This window comes from Crocuta crocuta, unplaced genomic scaffold (assembly GCF_008692635.1).
Source record: "Crocuta crocuta isolate KB4526 unplaced genomic scaffold, BGI_CrCroc_1.0 scaffold68, whole genome shotgun sequence".
NCBI classification, from domain to species: domain Eukaryota; kingdom Metazoa; phylum Chordata; class Mammalia; order Carnivora; family Hyaenidae; genus Crocuta; species Crocuta crocuta.
The window spans coordinates 506,679-525,531 of record NW_027532426.1 but is presented as its reverse complement, the minus strand read 5'-3'; the positions used below and the strand labels follow the sequence as shown (position 1 = coordinate 525,531).

Sequence of the window (18,853 nt, the reverse complement as noted above, 5' to 3'; positions counted from 1 at the left end):
AAAAAAAAAAACAACAACCAAAAATCCACAATAATATAAATTTTTACACTATGAAGTATACATTGGAATTTGATGCAGTGACCAGGACAGCGGCATACGAACCACTGGGCCGGCAGGGTGAGCCATCGATGGGAACCCCTCAGCTGGGCTGGGGACGGGCAGGGGGAGACAGAGGAGAGAGAAAGCAGGCAGGTCCTGGAGGGCTCCATTCTTTTTGGGGGGGGGGCGTCCAGAACACGTCTCTGCTCCTCTCAGAACTTTTGCTACAATGAGTTAAAACCAGATACACATGCTACCTCAAAGCCTGAACTTTACAGTATCTGTTCCAGAGAAGCCTGGATCCTGGCCCCAGGTCCCTCTGAGCTCAATCTTCCCTCCGTTTCTGAGTTAAGCTTATTATAAACTGAAGAGTGTTGCTGGAGAAGGGAGAGCTCTGTACTACCTCCCAACTGTTTCTAGGCAGGACGATGGAGATAGCCGAGCGCAACCTGTTTGTCTTGGAGAGAAGGTCCTCATCCCTTTAATTCTGGAACTGGTGAGTACGGGCAAGACAAACAGCACTCCACAGAAACTCGGNGGGTTTCGAAATGCACAGTAAATGGGAGCTGTTCTCCCTCATCCGTGGGGCCTCAATGGGGAGGAGACAGTCACCAGCACTGAGGGGGAGGCCGAGGTGCACACTCCCTCACACGAGGGACAGACTTGGAGTTTATCAGTTAAGCCTTTGCCCCTGGGTTAACCGTGGCAAGTGATTACAGGTGCCTAGGGAAACCACCAAGAAACTGGGATAAGAACCAAATTCCCTGAGCTCAACTAGACCCTCGGCTGGGGCCCCACAGTCTGAGTCATGTTCGATCTCTACCTCTCGACTTCTTATTCCAGGATTCCTAAAGCAAACAGGACAAGGGNGGTGGGGGGGTGGGAGGGTCAGATGGACAGGGAGGAAGGAAGGATCATCCCATCCCTTATAAGGCACCCACAGGAACAACCCAGGCTTTGGAACAGGAGCACAGGTCCAGGTGGACGGGGGACAGGTTGTAAGCACTTCTCTGTGCAGCCTTACCTACTAACAGGCCAACACGTTAAAGGGGAAAATAAAAACTTTGTTTATTAAAAAAGGTCTAGAATGTTTAGGCTGTCCTTCAACCTTCCTATTTCAAAACCAAAGGCTACAGCTTCAGATGTCTTTTAAGAGCTAGATCTGAAGCCCATTTCTGGATCTCTATAAATTATCAGCCTAAAGAAAGCCAAATGCCTAAAGCACCAAGAAGGCGACTGACAGTTTTCTTAAATACATAAAAGGCTATGGCAATAACAGTGTTTTTTTGCCCTTGAATTTTTTTTTTTTTTAACTTAAAAAGAAATCTAGGGGCTGTGAAAGAACTATCTTCTATTTGGACGTTAGCAAGGTTAAAAGTGCAATGCCGGTGGTAGCGCAGCGAGGTGCCTATGGCGGCCGCTCGCAGGAGCAGGCAGAGGGCTGTGCAGCTCCGGGAGGTGTTCCTAACAACGCAAGCTGCCCAGAAAGGAGGGCAGGGGAGCAAGAAAAGACAAGAGCATTTCCTTTTTCTCCCTCTTGCCACCCCTTCCGCATCCCCTGATCACGGTTCTCAGAGAGAACACGTTCTTATTTGCATTTAGGTCAAAGCGTGTCTCCCACATTCATTCATTTCTCTATTGTGAAAAGTGCCCGGGTTGCTCAAAGGTAGCAGGAGTAGGGGATTAGAACAAAACAAAGAACAAAAAAAAACAAAATCTGGAAGCGCAAAGTTAGAGGAGTTTCAGACGATCTGGGGGTTGGCTGTTTAAGGGGTGGTGCGACACAGGTAGGTGCCTCCGTCATCTCTGTCTGCAGCCTCAGCCCGCCGCTCCTCACATTGGGGAGGTAGCGCACTCCGAGTTTAACTCCATGTCGAACGTGAGGGACTCTGGGGGGACAGACCGGGAGAGCCAGTTCAGTTGCCTGAGACCCAACAGCTGGCAGGGCACACACCCCGAGCCCTTCAAAAGACAGACGCTCAGCCACCACTGCCCCTACGGCCAAGACAGGGTCAGATCATCCAGATTTACTCTCCTCCCTACCAAGTCTTGCCTCCTGCAAGGGCTCAGTCCCCTTCCTCCCTTAACTCGTTCCCAACCGTCCACGTGTAAAGCAGGTCTAAGGCTGTCCCGTTGCACGTAGCAGCCTGGAAACACAGGAGGCTACTGAGCCTCCAAATGTGGCTAGTCCCAAGAGAGGTGGCTGGTGGCTGTAAAACACCCAGCATGTTTAAAGACTTAGTACAAAAAAAAAAAATAATAAATCCCATCAACTTTTTCTTATGTGTTAAAATGCTAGCATTTTGGATTTACTGGGTTATAGAAAATATATCATTAACCTCCCTTGTTTCTTTTAATGGGGTTGTTTAAACGGTCGCGTTTACGTGCGTGGTGCGCATTTGGTTCCTAAGGGAGAGCGCGGCTCTAGAACCTCTTTATACCAGCTTGCGTGGCCAGCTCTGGGCTCTGTGCGTGGGACCATCACAGAGGGGGACCACACTTCCCTCCTAAGGACAAGGTCAGTCAACCAAATACTCACCAAACTGCCCTCCTGCTGAGGGTTCAGCACCTTCACCATTATTTCCAAACTGCATCAATGAATCTAAAGTGCGGGGGGACATCGGCAGGTCAATGGTATTGCTGCAGGTCGTTCTGTAGGAAATGGGGAGCAGCAGGAGGGGAAAGGGCCGGGTTGACAAGACACAATGGAGAAAAAAAAAAAAGAACAAAACACACACACACAAGCCATCAAACTCTGGTCTCCAACAGAAAAATAAAAGCTCAAGCTTTTTAAACACACAGGGTCACTCTGAGTACTACGCATAGCCCAGGGCATTCCAGCCCCTCTCCGGGTAGCTCTCACCCAGTGTCCTACTCCCGGGATAACTGAGGACACCAGAAATGAAGGCCAAATTTAGAAGGGAAGCCACTTACGGTGTCACACAGATAAACTTCGTCTTCAGGTATGGGGCAGCACCTGGGAAGAAGAAAACTGGGGCTTACTGATGGTGACCCCACTGTGGGTGGAGGGCAGGCAGAAGCCAGCTGCCTCATCAGGGCTGATGAGCACCTCGCTCCATCCTTGAGCAGAGATGGCTTTGAACCTCCGTCTCCGCTCAGGGCTGCCCCCTCCACCACGAGGCACTATTTGATGTTCTAGGTGCTTGCAGCCTTGATAGTTCAATTCTTGCCACTCTGCTTTCCGGAGCCGCAGAGCCTTTTTAGCACACCCTTGTCTGCCCTGAGCCCAGACCAATGCCAGCCTTGCGTGTTCATTCTTTCCCTTGATGACGTGAACATCGATCTGCCTGTGTGTTGTCTGAGGATCATATTCTGGCCTGGTCGACTCTCTTAGGTATCTTGTCTGCACGCAGGAACAGAGCCTACACAGTCTGGGCTCCAACGCCCCAGTCCTGCTCAGATGCCGAAGTCACCAGGTCTTTAAGAGAATACGGAGATCATGAATGCAGTTCCAAAGCCCAGGGCCACACCTTCCATTCCTATGCCACTGATCTGCCTCTACCAAGTTTTTAGGTGAGTGTACGAGTAACTCCCAGGTGGGTAACTACATCGTACAAAACGCGGCCGCTCTATAAAGGGAGGCTGTCAGGTACTTTAGCACCCTTGACTCTGCACTGGAAGGCAGGAGGCCGGAGCCTTGGTATGTCTTCAACAGCTCGGAGGCCTGGAGCAAAGCCCTTTCTACACTAAGAGGGAGGCATCCGCTTCTATCGTTTTTTGTTTTTTTTTTAACGTCTTTACTTCTGAGAGAGAGAGAGAGATACAGTGTGAGCAGGGGAGGGTCAGAGAGAGAGGGAGACACAGAATCCGAAGCAGGCTCCAGGCTCTGAGCTGTCAGCACAGAGCCTGACACGGGCCTCGAACCCACGAACCATGAGATCATGGCCTGAGCTGACGTTGGAGCTTAACTGACTGAGCCACCCAGGCGTCCCTGTCATTTGTAATTCTTGTTCCATAGTTAGAAAGGTGAGGATTGGAATAAATGAATTTTAGGTGCTAAAAGGTCCAGGAGCCTTGGAGACACTGGCATGGCATCTGGGAGAGTCAGGTGAACAAATCACTTGGGAGGCATGGGCAGGGTGGCTGGGCGGAGAGAAGCACAGTTAAAAAGTCTGAGGTGTGTAGAGAGACCAAGGGATCACAAAGCATGGTGACAATCTGAGAAAAGGCATTGTCAGGGGGGTGTCGGACTGCCATCCAAGGTTATTTTCGGCCAAGAAACAGATTCATGCGGTGCAGAATCCAAAGATGCTACACAGACGGGGTGCTGGTGCCTTATAAATCCACCGTGCACAGACCTGAGGGAAACGAACATCTCAGACAGAAGAGGATTTAGTTCCCCAGTGATCAAGGTAGCTGAGAAAACTAGCTTCAGCCTCAGAGTCAACAAGAGAAGAAGCAAAGGAAAACCAGGACTAAAAGCTAGGCTCTGGCTGTGTGCAAGGTTGTAAATATACTTCATCCAATTTGTAAGGTCAGGGGGCTGTCATCTCTAAAAGGGGACTCCCTCAAGCTATCAGGAAATACTGTGTGGGGGTCTGGTGGAGAAGTAAGGAAGAAGGAAGGGTCCCGGGAAGAGGATCTATCCCTGGGGACAAAAATACTTTCATGATGGAAACTGAGAGGACATGGGCACAGATCCATCTCCCCGAGGACTCCCATTTTAATGCAGGGGCTCCACTGGTACCCCACCCACTCCAGCCCCTCACTCCTGCCACCCAAGACCCTCTGCGCCCACTGCTTACACCTGCCTCCTGGGGAGGCTGGCAAAGCACTCAAGTCATTAGTTCCTCTCTCGTGCGGGGGGTGGGGTTCTTGCCCCAGAGAAAACACTGGTGACTCCAGGCAGGAAAGGACCTTGCTTCAGGGTCACACAGGACGGGTGATGATAACAGAGGATACAGCCTCAGATTGGGAACTTGGATCTTGAAAGCAAAATGAGCCAAAGGGACCAGCACTTGGACCTAAATGTCCTCGGCAGAAGGAACAAAGCGTAGAGTGTCAGGGCCGATAAACAGATCTCCCAACTGAAGCACAGCTGGAAAGAGAGATAAGTAGCAGACAGGAAGTGAGAGTGAGCTCCTCTACGGTATGAATAAAACCCAACACCAGAACAAAGGAAAGTGGAAAGTCAATTGTTAAGTAACTCAAATCTCCTCTTCCAAGTCCCAATCTTCCCCAACCAAGAAATTCCTCAGCTGGGGGTGGGGGTGGGGGGTGGAAATCTCTGTGAACAGGTAGGTATGTGCATGTTGAGGGCAGGGGATCTCTGTGAACAGGTGGGTATGTGCATGTGAGCTCTTGGCACAAAGACCGTATTTCCAACAGCAAGAGGGGTTGAAGCTACCTTCAAAGGATCACTTCAAAGAGCCCGCTGCTGGCTCTCCAAATAATGGCAGTTAAATAAAAACAAGGAATGGCAAATCATAGACTCCCCATCGGGATCTGGACAGAGAAGAACCCAGAGGGCCAAATCAGCAAGTGCCAAAGGCAGTGAGTGACCAGAGGCGCTGCTCCTCCGCGCTTATCACTAAGGGTTACAAGCTTACTGTGAAACGTTTGCTGTATGACTTACAGAGACACCTGTGCTCTTGCACATTAAACAACCGCTTATTTCAATAGCTGCGCATTCTCGATCCCAATTCTGCACCCTCCCACTGCTTACAGGCTCCTCTTCAGTCACCACGCCCCCGCCTCTGCTCTGCTCTGCTCTGCTGGTAAACCCGTTCCAGGGCTGCTAACACTCATTTCCTCCAGAAAGCCTTTCTCCATCCCACTCGACACTGCTCATATCGTTCAGCGATGGGGAAAAGGAAACATGCTAGACTCAAGTCTGACACAAACCTTCCCGTGTAAGAAGCGCTGTGCTGCCGGGCATCCTGTTACCAAAGAATTCTGTCCTTGCTCTCTCTCGGCAGTATTTTAGATGTTTGTGGTGTGTGTGTGTGTGTGTGTGTGTGTCTACTTCCCCCTTTCGCCTGCTGGGTTCTCTGAGGGACAGAGACAAGTGACTTTGACTCTCCTCCTCTCTCCAACCCTATCAGCCACAACCAAAACGCACTCACTACAAACTTAATTCCCGGAAGAGGAATAAAGGTCACCAGGCTCTTTGGGCATCGCCCTGCCTGTCGCCCAAGAATCCTGCAGTTTCCCGCTTTTTCCCAGAATTAAATGCCCGACATGGAAAATCAACAACTACCTGGGTCAGCTTCAGGATGCTCCTGGCTTTCTGGTCGACAGTATTTTCCAAACGCCTCCTCCTTAGGAATGTCAGGGTAGAGATAGACCAGCGGAGACACCAGGATGTTGGTCGCATCCATGATCTTATAGCCCATGATGATTTCAGCAAAAGACATGTTGTTCAGCTGCTGCTTGGTATATGGTTCCACCGACTGGATCTGGGTCTTGCCTGTCCCCGGATATAGGAAGGGAAGACAATGGCCAGGTAACCTTAGAAAAAACTGCCTGATTTAGTTTTCCTTGAAAGGGAATGGCTCATACCAAGCTCGCTCTTGAGCCTCAAATATCCTGCCCAGTCAGCTGTCACTATAAAAATGTGCAGCTGGCTTCTGGAGAGGCTACCCCTTTGGGTCGTCGGCAATATACCCGAATAACTACTTGGCATGAGATAGATTAAATTAGAAAGGTGATGAAGAATAAGTTTGAGATCGGAAATTTCTAGGCAAATATTAGCTCCTGAAGCAAGCAAAACAAAATAGTCAAACAATCCTCCAGATGAAATAATGTGGAGAAGTCACTGGAAAGTGTTTTTGCAAGTCCAAGACAGGGGAGCGCGAAGCCATCTTTGCCCACTAGGGGGCAATAGGGACTTGAGACTAGTAGTGGCCACAGCGGAAGCAGCAACTGCCACCAGGTGGGGTGGGTGAGAGGCAAACTTACCGCTGATGTCCTTCTCCACCCAAGTGAAGGTGACACCCCCTTCTTTGCTGCTTTCGCTGAATCTTAGCAGGAAGGTGCCTGGAGGCTTGGTGCTCAAGATGGCCCGCTCCCGCTCCTTACTGATAAAACCCATTATGTACCTGGAGACAAACAAGACCAACAAGACCTGGGCTGACAGGGTCCCGGCCAGTGGCCTGATGGGGACAGTGACTTGTTACACACGTGCACTCTGCCAGACACAAAAGCTTCAACCTACCCTTCATTCCAAAGAGCCAGGATGTACTTTTTCACAAGATCAATGATATTGTCTAGCCAGACCCAGAAGGAGAAGCCTTTGCCAGCCATGTTTTCCTAAAGAAAAGAATAACGAGAAAGTCAAGTCTACTATCCCAGCCTTTTCCTTCCTAGGGGCGCGGTGCCACCAAAGTCCCCAGGCCCATCTACCCTCAAGCAGGGCCTACCGGCTGCTAGACCATGAGTCTATGGCCTTCAGGCCCAGTGCTGTCCCCGACAACCTCACAGGTGAGCATTCCCTCCCACTGGGCAGCCACAAGGACTTAACAAGATGGCGTACTTTGCAAAATTTAGCCCATGTAATCTGACACCCTGAGTAGTTCACACCAGGTCCTGGAAGAAAAAGAGAAGAAAGCAGTGTATTTTTCAGCTTCTAATCAAGGATTTTCTTTCTTAAACAAGAACACACATTCATGCACATCTGTCCCACACTGGGCCAAGAAACCATGGGTTTTCACGTATTTGAGGGTTCCCACTGTTGTGTGCATGTATGTGCGCGCACACAGGTACACACATATACACACATGTACAAAACCCCATCATGTGATCACCTGAGTTGTTGTGTAGCCTAGCAGAGGTGGTGGATGACGTATTGACTGTCTGTCCCCTGCCCCCCTGCTCTCCTAGCCTTATGCAGTGAACTGGGGACCAGCGGCACACAGTAATAAGCTGACAGTGGTAGAGCATCACGTTTGATAGCAGCACAGGATAAAGCTACTTACAGTCCAGGTAGCACACAAAACACTCCACTAAATTTTTTTTTCAGGAGGGAAAAGTAAAAACAAGCCTACAGTTTAAAGAAGGAATGGTCACGGATGTCAAGCTTTTGTCTCTGCTTTCTAATATGTACTTTAAAAAAAAAAAACAAAAAACAGCTTCCTGGGGCGACTGGGTGGCTCAGTTGTTTAGGCATCTGACTTCAGCTCAGGTCATGATCTCACTGCTCATGAGTTGGAGCCCCGCATCAGGCTCTGTGCTAACAGCTCGGAGCCTGGAGCCTGCTTCAGATTCTGTCTCCATCTCTCTGTCCCTCCCCTGCTCATGCCCTGTCTCCATCTCTTTCTCTCTCAAACATTAAAAAAAAAAACACATTAAAAACTTTTTTTTTTAAATAGCTTCCTAAGGTTAGCCAAAGCAGTGCTCTGGAGGGGTGAGGGGTCCAGCCACCAAAAGAAAAGAAATCCATCTCCCATCTCAGAAATGATCACCAAGGGCAGGCTTCCTGTGCACCTCTGCTCCACCCCACCGCCCCAACTGTGGAGCACAGGTCTGCTGGCCCCAGGGCAGTGCCTTGCTCAGCATATTTTCCTGACTGAGTAGCCCCACAGGCCAGATTCCTTCTCTGCGCAGGGCAACAGGGAAAGGCGGGGGAGTGCTGACCTAAGAGCTTCTCTGCCAGCGTCGTCAACTGCTCGATGCTCAGCCCTCGCTTTGTGGTGGAGGAGAACTGCCAGCTCAGCACCTCGGCCACTTGATCCCAGGTTCCAATTGGGGGCTTGGTGAAAAAGTTCACGTTCTGTTGAAAACGACACATTTGCTCGTTTAGATGGAGACGGTGGTGCCTGGGGACCTACGCTAGGACCGCAACAGTGGCTTCCAAAGGACGGGCGCTCACCTTGGGGTTGTTGGTCAGCATGTTATACCACAGGATGGATGCCCAGGCGTTTGGCATCTGACAGATGTTGGAGATCACCACGACCGGCAAGGAGTGGGTCTGTGGGGAGAGCGGGGTCTGAGCTGGGGAGGCAGAGGGCCCTCATGGCTCCAAACGCCTCTTCAGTCATACGTGCAGGTTCCGAATAAAAGAACGTGCCATAAATCACACCTACTGCCAACCCGAAGGGAGGAACCGGGCCGAGTCAGCTCCACGCCCAGAGCTGAGAGAGGGCCAAACATGGCTCACAGGGCCCCTCCAGGAGCTTTAAAAACCTGACTTGCTCAAAGCTGGACTCACAGTTGACAGATGCCCCGTTTATAAAACCTGGACGGCACTCTCCGAGAGCTAAAGTTGTATCGGCCCACTAAACACACAGGTCCCAGCAGACAAAGACTAGGATTCTTGCCTTTTCAGGTGTAGCTTTAACTTAAAGATGAATACAGTTGATAAAAGAGAATGCAGAGGCCACGATTTCCTGCAGACTAAAAACACTGGCTATCTAAAAAGACTACTTTCACCCAAACTTTATAGAGCCCACTATAATTTATAAACACAGATTAATAATATATTAATTACAACTTCAGTACTTTTACATCCTGAGAGCCGAGTATATAGATGACCCCCTGAACAGCACATGGGTTTGAACTTCATGGGCCAACTCATACATGGATGATTTTTCTTGAGAAACAGAGGACAGTCCTGTAAAGGTATTTTCTCGTACGGTTTTCTTAGCAGCATTAGCTTTTCTCTAGCTTACTTTATTGCAAGAGCACAGCATATAAAACATATACATCATTCTACCTTCTGTAGAAAAAAAATCCCACCTAGAAGTTCTTGTCCCGAATCACCCCTGCATGCTGCCCTGTCCCGACTCTGTGTTACAACTTACCTCGAGGTCAATCTTGAGGCCCTGGTGATACACCTCAGTCTCAAAGGTGATCAGGTGCAGCTCCTCGGTGACAATCAGGGAGGCCTACAACGAGAAGGGCACTCTCTTCCTCAGAGAGAATGGCCTTGGATACTCACAGCCATAGCTGAGGAGAGTAACTGCCACAGCCTCCCTGCACCAAGCAGGGTGACGCACCGGGAGGCCATGGACATGCCAGGGACACAACACTGAGCACATGCCTTCTTCAGTGCTACGATCTTCAACCTCATCTTTTACTGGTTTTATTATATTATACACCCAATAGGTTATTTACAAAACGGGTAAGGCATACAGAAAATCAAAATAATGAACACCTATACCTAGTACCTGGTTTCAGGAAAAGACCATCGCCGCAGAGATTCTCACGGTGCCCTTCCCCGCGCCCATCCCTGGTCCCTCCCCACTCAGATGTAACCACTATTTTGTCTTTTGGGTTTATTGCTTCCCAGCTTTCTTTTATGGTTTTACCGTATTCATACCTCTAAATAATTTATGTACTTTTCTGTTTTAGATGTCTGTGAACTTTACACAAATCATACCCTATATATTCTTCAGTGACTTGCTTTTTGCAGCCATGTGGTTGTGTGAATCTGCTGCCTGTTCGTTTTCACAGCTCTAGAGTATTGCAGCATTCGACTCTACCACAAATCCTTTATCCACTCTAGCGATGACGATATCTGGGTTATCTTTAGGGCTTACAATCAGGCTGCTGTGACATTGTGTATATGTGCCCAGTGCACAGGTGCAAAAATTTCTCTACTGTTAAATTCTGAGAGTGGCACTACTGGGTTTATGGAGTACGTTCATTTTTTATAATGTCCCATTGTTTTCTGAAGTGACAATCTATACTGCCACCAGCAACATGGCAACCTTCTCAGTGAATTCTCAGAAACATAATTCCAATTCATTTTTAAAACACTATCTCCTTCCTAACTATGGAAATATATGTTCACTTTAAAATGCCAATATCACAGGGTGCCTGGGCGGCTCAGTTGGTTAAGTGTACCGATTCTTAAGTTCGGCTCAGGTCATGATCTCACGGTTCAGGAGTTCGAGCCTTGTGTTGGGCTCTGCGTTGACAGTACAGAGCCTGCTTGGGATTCTCTCTCTCCCTCTCTCAAAATTAACAAATAAACTTTAATAAATAAATAAACTTGAAAATGCAAATATTACAGAGACGGTATAATCTTGGATACTAACAGCAGCATAAATACGTAAGCATTGTTTGGTATATATTGCTCGAGAATGTTGGGTTTTGTTTTTTAAGTTTATTTATTGGGGCGCTCAGCCTGGGTGGCTCAGTCGCTGAAGCATCTGACTTTGGGACTCAGGTCATGATCTCATGGTTTGTGGGTTTGAGCCCATGTCGGGCTCTGTGCTGACAGCTCAGAGCCTGGACCCTGCTTCATATTCTGTGTCTCCCTCTCTCTCTGCCCCTCCCCTGCTTGCATGCAGGCACACGTAGGCGCACGCTCTCTAAAATAAACATTAAAAAATAAATAAAATAAAGTTTATCTATTTTGAGAGACACAGAGAGAGAAAAAGAGAGGAGTTACACTTGTGAGTGGGGGAGGAGCAGAGAGAGAGGGAGACTGACAATCCCAAGCAGGCTCTGCACCTATGTGGGACTTGATCTCACAAACTGAGATCATGACTTGAGTCGAAATCAAGAGTCAGAAGCTTAACTGACAGAGTCAATGAGGCACCCCACCTAGAGAACTTTGTGATGCATATATGAATAGACTACAAACAGCACAATACACTTTTTAAACAAATATATTCTACTCAAATTATTTTGCATCTTGCTCGCTCTTTCTTCCTTTCTTCCTTCCTTCCTTCCTTTCTTTTTTTCTAAGTAAGCTCTACCCAATGTGGGGCTTGAACTCACAACCTTGAGATCAAGAGTCACACGCTCTACCAACTGAGGCAGCTAGGCGCCCTGCATCTTGCTGTTTCTAAACAAACATGCTACGTACATTTTTCTATGTTGTTGCATAGACTACTTCATTCTTTACAGTCAGGCATTATAAATGCACTTTTTTCTTTAAAGGTCTGCTGCATTTTAGAGAAGAGGGAAGGATGGTCAGGGCACAAATAACAGAAAAAGAATAGGCTATCACAATCTTTTTAAAAGATTAAAAACCAGTTTTTGGTCACATGTGCCTATTTTTTTTTTTAGAGTTTATTCTTGACACTGAGAATCCCATAATCTGAATCGAATGGGGGAAGGGAATAAGGGAAATAGGGGAACAGGTTTTATTCTTTTTCTTTTTCTTAAATGTTTAACTCAGATTTATGACAACCTTCTATCCCACCTCAGTGAGAAAATCAGGCCACCGAGAATGAAGCCACAGTCTCAGCTGGCAGGGGTTGGAAGGGGAATTTGGAAAGCCCCAGGCAAGGTGGAAAGCTTCTTTTCCACTAAATGGGTGTGGGTAAGATAGCCAGGGACTTTCCACTCCTCCTTAAAGATGAGCCAACTCCCAGGACAATGAAGAAAATGCTCTAAAAAAAAAAAAAAAATGTTCCATGCCAGAGAACTCCATGGCAGATGTGACTTCTGGCCATGTCATTTTTGATACACGGTGACTTTTCCAGATGACTACAGCTTAACCACAGGTTGGTGTCTCTAATTCAGGGCAATAAGAAGGCTCTTTTTCTCTCCCCGTCAAGGAAAACCCACCCAGTTGGTTTCATCCCCAACAAAACTTACGTCACAATTAGCTCGGCCCCCGTTACCACATCTTTGCTCTCTCAGGGTCTGTAAGAAAGGCAGAGAGCAACTGGGTCACGTGAGACTCCCCCCCACCCCCCCAACCCTCTCCCTCTGCCAGATGCCCTTGGAAAAGGGGATCCAGGCTTCTCCCTTGTACCAGATGCTTGAATTCTGCAGAGAGGCTGCCGTTGTTAGACTCTTCCATGTTCATCACTTTCGTGTTTGTGCCCAGAATGTTAAATTTCCGGGATCTGAATCACAGGAGGAAAACCGACCACAGAGGTGACTGAGTAACAGAGGACAAAGTCAGATTAAACAAATCAATAGGAAGCCTTGAGGCTGAACTCACCCTCTGAGAGCCGCAACATCCCCGGAGTCTCTGTTAAGAATACAAACTGGTGTTAATAAGACTGGCCCCGTTTCTTTGAAAAGTCTACTCTGACTATCTATAATGTACTCTGCTGGGAAAAACCACTGTTCTCCTGAGAATTTGTGTAAACGATTCAATTACATTCTGTACGTGAACTACAACAACCCTGTACAAGCCTATCCAACATCAATTTCCCCTTCCCAAAAGACCCTCGTATCTGCTCAGGTATCCTTCCTGTCCCCGCAGCGCGGTGATCCGGGGGCAAGGACATGATCTGCGTTGTCTCAATCCGACCGGGAAGGAATTACAACACAGGCCGGATTTATTTTCCATAGCTTCAACTGAACATGAACAAGGAAGCACGTGACCTTATTTCTACTGCAACTCCGAAGGGAACCTCACAAGCCAGTGACAATTATGATGGCAGGGAAGGCACACGGAAGATTCTGGGTCCTGGATGACATAAGTGAGTCACTGATCTCACCATCAGGAACTTGCCCAAACTCTGCATTTCCAGTTATACTGGGCTGCAAATTTCCTTATTATTTAAGCCACACTGGGTTTTCTGTAAAGGTTTACTACTTCCTGCAAGTCAAACCATCTCATTTCATAGTAGCTGGAAACGGTGTTCCTAGTGTGTCCACTGCCTTTCAGCTCTGTGTGTTCGAATACACAGTTTTTTTTTTAGTCACATTTCTCAAAATTTTCCTTTCTTCTTTTTCTATTATTTTAGTACTTTTTTAAGTTTTTTTTTTTTTTTTTAATTTGAGACAGAACGAGACTGAGTGAGCAGGGAAGAGGGGCAGGAGGCGGGGAGAGACAGAGAGAGAGAGAGAGAGAGAGACAGAGAGAGAGAGAATCCTAAGCAAGCTCCACACTCTGTGAGGAGCCTGACGTGAGACTTTATCCCACGACCATGAGTCAGACTTTCAACTGACTGAGGCACCCAGGTGTCCCTATTATTTCAGTACTGTTTTAAAAGTGCTTCTCCATTGCTACTTACTCATGAATATAGCTACTATTTATTAAATAGAATATTTCGTATTGATTTACAGATTAAAAATGGTCAAATTTTAAACCATTCAGAAGATATCTCCATATATCACAGTTAAAAATTTTTTTCTTAATATTTACTTTTTGAGAGAAAGGAGAGACAGCATGAGTGAGGGAGAGGTAGAGAGAGAGAGAGAGAGAGAGAGAAAGAGAGAGAGAGGGAGACACAGAATCCGAAGCAGGTTCCAGGCTCTGAGCTGTCAGCACAGAGCCCGATGCAGGGCTCAAACTCAGAAGCGGTGAGATCATGACCTGAGCCAAAGTTGGACACTCAACCAACTGAGCCACCTAGGCGATCCCCCCAATTATCACAGTTAAAATTTTTTTTTTATAGTTTATTTTTGAGAGAGAGAGAGACAGAGCATGAGCGGGGAAGAGGCAGAGAGAGAGGGAGACACAGAATCTGAAACAGGCTCTAAGGTCTGAGCTGCCAGCAAGATCATGACCTGAGCCAAAGTTGGATGCTCAACTGACTGAGCCACCCAGGCACCCCCGTATCAGTTTAAAACTTAAGAGTTCTTGTTACCAGGAAATTCTCCATCATGTTGAACCCATATAGCCTTTAAAAAAATTTTTTTCTGCATTACAGCTTTGATATGTAATTGATGAATAAGAAGGTACACTACTGAAAATGTATTTGGATAAGACTTGACATACATCTATAGACTGCACACATCTATGAAATCCTCAGCCCAAACACAGTAATGAACATAGCCATCATCCCCAAAGTTTCCCAAGCCCATTTGTAATCCGTTTCCCGATCCCACACTCCACCCCACGTTTGTCCCCAGGCAACTGCTGGCCTGCTTTCAGTCACTGCAGGTTCATTTGTATTTCTAGAATTCTATATGAACGAAAAGTTAAAGTATGTACTCTTTTCTCGTGGTCTGGCTTCCTTCACTCGGTGTAATTATTTTGAGATTTCTCATGTGTGGCTGGTTTCAACAGTTCACTCCTCTTTGTTGGGAAGGGATATTTCATTTACAGACAGACCACAAAGCATGAAGCAACAGTGATGCAACTGGTTAGTGCACACTACTTATAGATATGCCACAGGCTGTTTATTCATTCACCTATTTATGGACATTTATGGACAGCCTTTTATGTGGACAAATGCCTTCATTTCTTGTGGGTAAACCAAAGAGTGGAATGGTAGGCTCATAGGGTAGGTACATGTTTAACTTTGTAGGAAAGTGCCAAGCTCTTTTCCACAGTTGTACCATTTTGCTATTTCACCATCATTATGTCATACGTTCACCTACACTTTTAAGATACATTAGTTGAAACGTACAAATACATCTGATGGACATCAAAACGTAAAACTAATTTCTCATTCAAGTCCCATTCCACCCCCCCCATACCAGGTTGTCCCAGAACTACTTCCTGAATAATCTGTCCTTTACTAATGGACTTGACATCTCAGTTTCAACATATGTTGATTATTTATATAAACTTGAAGTCTGTTTCTGGACTCGAGATTTTGTTTCCATGATCAGTTTATTTCTGCATGCATTTAGTAACTGAAACTCTTGATACATTTTAATATCTGGCAAGGCAGCTTCCCACTCCACTCCCATTATTTTAATTCATTAAAAAAAATGTTTTTGAAAGTTGAATGATGGTTGCCAGGGAATGGGGATTTGTTGTTCAATAGATGTAAAGTTTCCATGTTGCAAAAGGAAGTAGCTCTGGAAATCTGCCGCACAGCAGTGTGAATATACATAACATCATACACTTAAAAATAATCAAGAAGGTAAGTTTTGTGTTAAATTTTTTTATCATAACTAAAACTAAATTAACACATCTTTTTTTATTTTTACTATTTATTTGTTTATAAATATTTGGGTTCTTTTTTAAGTTTATGTATTTATTTTGAGAGAGAGAAAGAGAGCGCACACATGCATAAGTGGAGAAAGGGCAGAGAGAGGGAGAGAGAGAGTCCTAAGCAGGCCCACACCCAGTGCAAAGCTCCATCTTGTGAACTGGGAGATCATAGCCTGAGCCAAAACCAAGAGTCTGATGCTTAACCTATTAAGCCACCAGATGCCCCCAAATACAACCTTTAAAAAAAACAAAACAAAACCAAACCCTATCTTTGCTTATTTTTCTCATCTAAGATACAACTTGAAAAACAAGTCAAAGGTTCAAAAAATTCTATTCACATTTTGCTTGGTGCTATTTTAGCAGAGAAGAGTTAACATCTCTATAATAAAAGTCTGCAATCCAGGAATATGATCTGTCTTATCACTTTTTACAATATCCCCTTCTCATAAAATTTCATAATTGTCTTCAAACAGATCTTACACATTTCTGTTATGTTTATCACAATATATTTTTTACTTTTGTTGCTTATTGTGTGATGATGCTAATATGCGGTTCAAGTTATTTTTGTTTATTTTTATTAAGACTACCACCTTCCTCAAGTCCCTTACTTCATTTGTAATTATTTTCCAGTTCCTTCTCTTGATAATTTCCAAATAAATAATTACATCACCAAAAATTAAGGATACATTTTCCTTTTTCAAACCTCTTCAAAGTATTTGTGCATGTTAATTTTTGAAAGGTATTGCCAAATTTTGAAAAGTGTGTACTCCAAGGGCGCCTGGGTGGCTCAGTTGGTTAAGCACCTGACTTTGGGTCAGGTCATGATCTCGCAGTTTGTGGGTTGGTTCGATCCCCATTTCGCTCTGTACTGACAGCTTGGAACCTGGAGCCAGCTTCAGATTCTGTCTCCTCCCTGCCCTTCCCCTGCTCACGTTCTGTCTCTCTCTCAAAAATAAACAAACATTAAAAAAAAAAAAAAAGATGTATTCCATTGTGTGATGAAGCGTGGAACATTAAAAACCATCAATTTTTCCCATATAGTCGGGGTTTTATATGATATGCATAAATTACATTTACAAGTTAAAAAAGGGGGGGCCTGGGTCACAATAGCAATCGCAACTCATATCTGTACCACTAACTTTGTGGTTTTGTTCAGGGCAAGGCTTCTGAAATTTTTTGTTCAAAAAACGAAGACCCTTGAATGGAGATAGTCTCTAAGTTCACACGATAACCTGTCAAAGTTCTCATTTCTCTGTCTCTCATTTGAAAAAAGAGCAAAGATACAGAGTACTTACTTGTCAATGCACACTTTAATTTTAAGCTGATAATTTAACTCAGGGAATTTGACCAGCAATCTGTTTTAAAAAAGGAGGAAAAAAGTTTCTGAGTAAAAGGGGAAAAAAATCAGTTTCAAAGACAAGTCTGTAGGCTCCTCCAGCAACATCTACTTGAAGAAATATAAAATTCACAACGCTTCATTTCTAAAAGGTGAACGAAGCACAATCCCAAATTCCTCTTCCTGCTTAGTGCCGTCTTTGACCTTATGTTGAGTATCATCCCTTCAGGTCAAGAGGTGGGTCCTGAAAGACAGCCTAAGAACTACGAACTTGGACAAAGTTGTGAGACATTCACCAAAGGATAATAAAAGCCACTTCATGAGAAATATTACAGGAATATGTGCTCTGCAGCTGGTATTCCTTCTATTAAACCTGAAACCACCAAGCTTCTGAAGAGGGAAATTTCACTACAGAAGGGCAAACCCCAATGTACCTATTCTGTCGTAGGTGTGAAAGTCACACCCCACCCTCCACACTCACCACCCACCTGCTCTATTGCCTCTTAGCTTCTAGATCACTAGGCCTTACTCTTTCCCTTAAAATCTTCAGGGAGAGGGAGGCTCAGAGAACAGAAAATAACCAGCATTATCTTGCCTCTCTTGCAGGACAGGAGGAGACACAACAGCCTAAGACTGTGGGCTGAAATTATAGGAAGACGCCCATGTAACCTCAAAAAGGTAACCGTTCCTTAGCTTTTGACAGAAGAATCAAAGAGCAAGTTGATATTATGCCAACAAATTCCATACCCACCTGCGATGCCTGGAAAGAATGACCCTGGCCGCCACTGTCTCTCATCCCTTTAAGAGCGTCTCTCAATAAAATATCTACCAAAAGAGAAAGTATGGGACCCACCTGACTTTGGTAGTGAACTGGACGCCAGTCTTGATGACCAAGGGCCGGTCAGGATGCATGGGCATGCAGGGCTGCCGCTCAACCACAAAGGCACTGAAAGGCACAGAGAAGGCACAGTCCATACGCTTCATGGTGAACTGGTCTTTGTCCTGCGCCTCCAAAGTGAAGGAGGTGTGTGTGGCGGGGAGGAGGAAGTGATGAGAGAAAGAATTCTAAGTTACCTTTTCATTAAGTTTCTAAACAGCTCCACAATCCTCTCCTCCAGCATCGGCCGGTGCTGTACAATGGGATCCCCTTTGTAGGACACTTTTTGCTGCAACTCCTCCAGTTTCTTAATTTGTTGGCGGGTCTGAAGTTGGGATTCCGCTAACGAGGTTATCCTGCCAATAAAATAAGAAAGCTACCAGTTACCTGAGTGCACGCCAGTGAGAGTTGGAGAAGGGGAAGGGAATCCCACCACCATGCAGTCCCCTAAAATAAGAAAGGGGCATTATTTTTTTAGTGTGACAAAATATACATAACATAAATCATCTACAGGTGTACAGTTCAGTGGCATTAAATAAGAGAAAATGGTGGGGGGCAGGGAGGAACCTGGCTGGCTCAGGTGGTAGAGCATGTGACGCTTGGTCTCAGAGTCAAGCCCTGAGTTCAAGACCCACACTGGGCATAGAGCTTACTAAAAAATAAAATAGGGGTGCCTAGGTGGCTCAATCTGTTGAGCATCTGACTTCGGCTCAGGTCATGATGTTGTGGTTCATGATTTTGAGCCCTGTATCAGGCTCTGTGCTGACAGGTCAGAGCCTGGAGCCTGCTTTGGACTCTGTGTCTCCCTCTCTCTGACCCTTTCCTACTTGCGCTCTGT

General features: G+C 46.0%; 1 protein-coding gene across 5 annotated transcripts in view; it reads right to left on the bottom strand.

Moving 5' to 3' along the window:
• Positions 1 to 1,082: 1,082 nt before the first annotated feature.
• The window catches only part of STAT3 (signal transducer and activator of transcription 3), a 69,038-nt gene continuing 51,267 nt past the window's right edge, over positions 1,083 to 18,853 (bottom strand). For 2 of the 5 annotated variants that reach the window (XM_077779177.1, XM_077779178.1), the window contains exons 9-24: positions 18,213 to 18,371; positions 17,992 to 18,084; positions 17,098 to 17,157; positions 12,905 to 12,934; positions 12,713 to 12,806; positions 12,553 to 12,600; positions 9,801 to 9,884; positions 8,870 to 8,968; positions 8,635 to 8,770; positions 7,535 to 7,587; positions 7,217 to 7,311; positions 6,961 to 7,100; positions 6,257 to 6,469; positions 2,974 to 3,016; positions 2,579 to 2,691; positions 1,083 to 1,928 (exon numbers count right to left, since the gene is read on the bottom strand). In XM_077779177.1, the coding sequence (XP_077635303.1) occupies positions 1,873 to 1,928; positions 2,579 to 2,691; positions 2,974 to 3,016; positions 6,257 to 6,469; positions 6,961 to 7,100; positions 7,217 to 7,311; positions 7,535 to 7,587; positions 8,635 to 8,770; positions 8,870 to 8,968; positions 9,801 to 9,884; positions 12,553 to 12,600; positions 12,713 to 12,806; positions 12,905 to 12,934; positions 17,098 to 17,157; positions 17,992 to 18,084; positions 18,213 to 18,371 (1,516 nt within the window). In that variant the 3' untranslated portion in view covers positions 1,083 to 1,872. The remainder of the gene's footprint in view (positions 1,929 to 2,578; positions 2,692 to 2,973; positions 3,017 to 6,256; positions 6,470 to 6,960; positions 7,101 to 7,216; positions 7,312 to 7,534; positions 7,588 to 8,634; positions 8,771 to 8,869; positions 8,969 to 9,800; positions 9,885 to 12,552; positions 12,601 to 12,712; positions 12,807 to 12,904; positions 12,935 to 17,097; positions 17,158 to 17,991; positions 18,085 to 18,212; positions 18,372 to 18,853) is intronic. The other 3 variants (XM_077779181.1, XM_077779179.1, XM_077779182.1) reach the window with 3 other exon arrangements.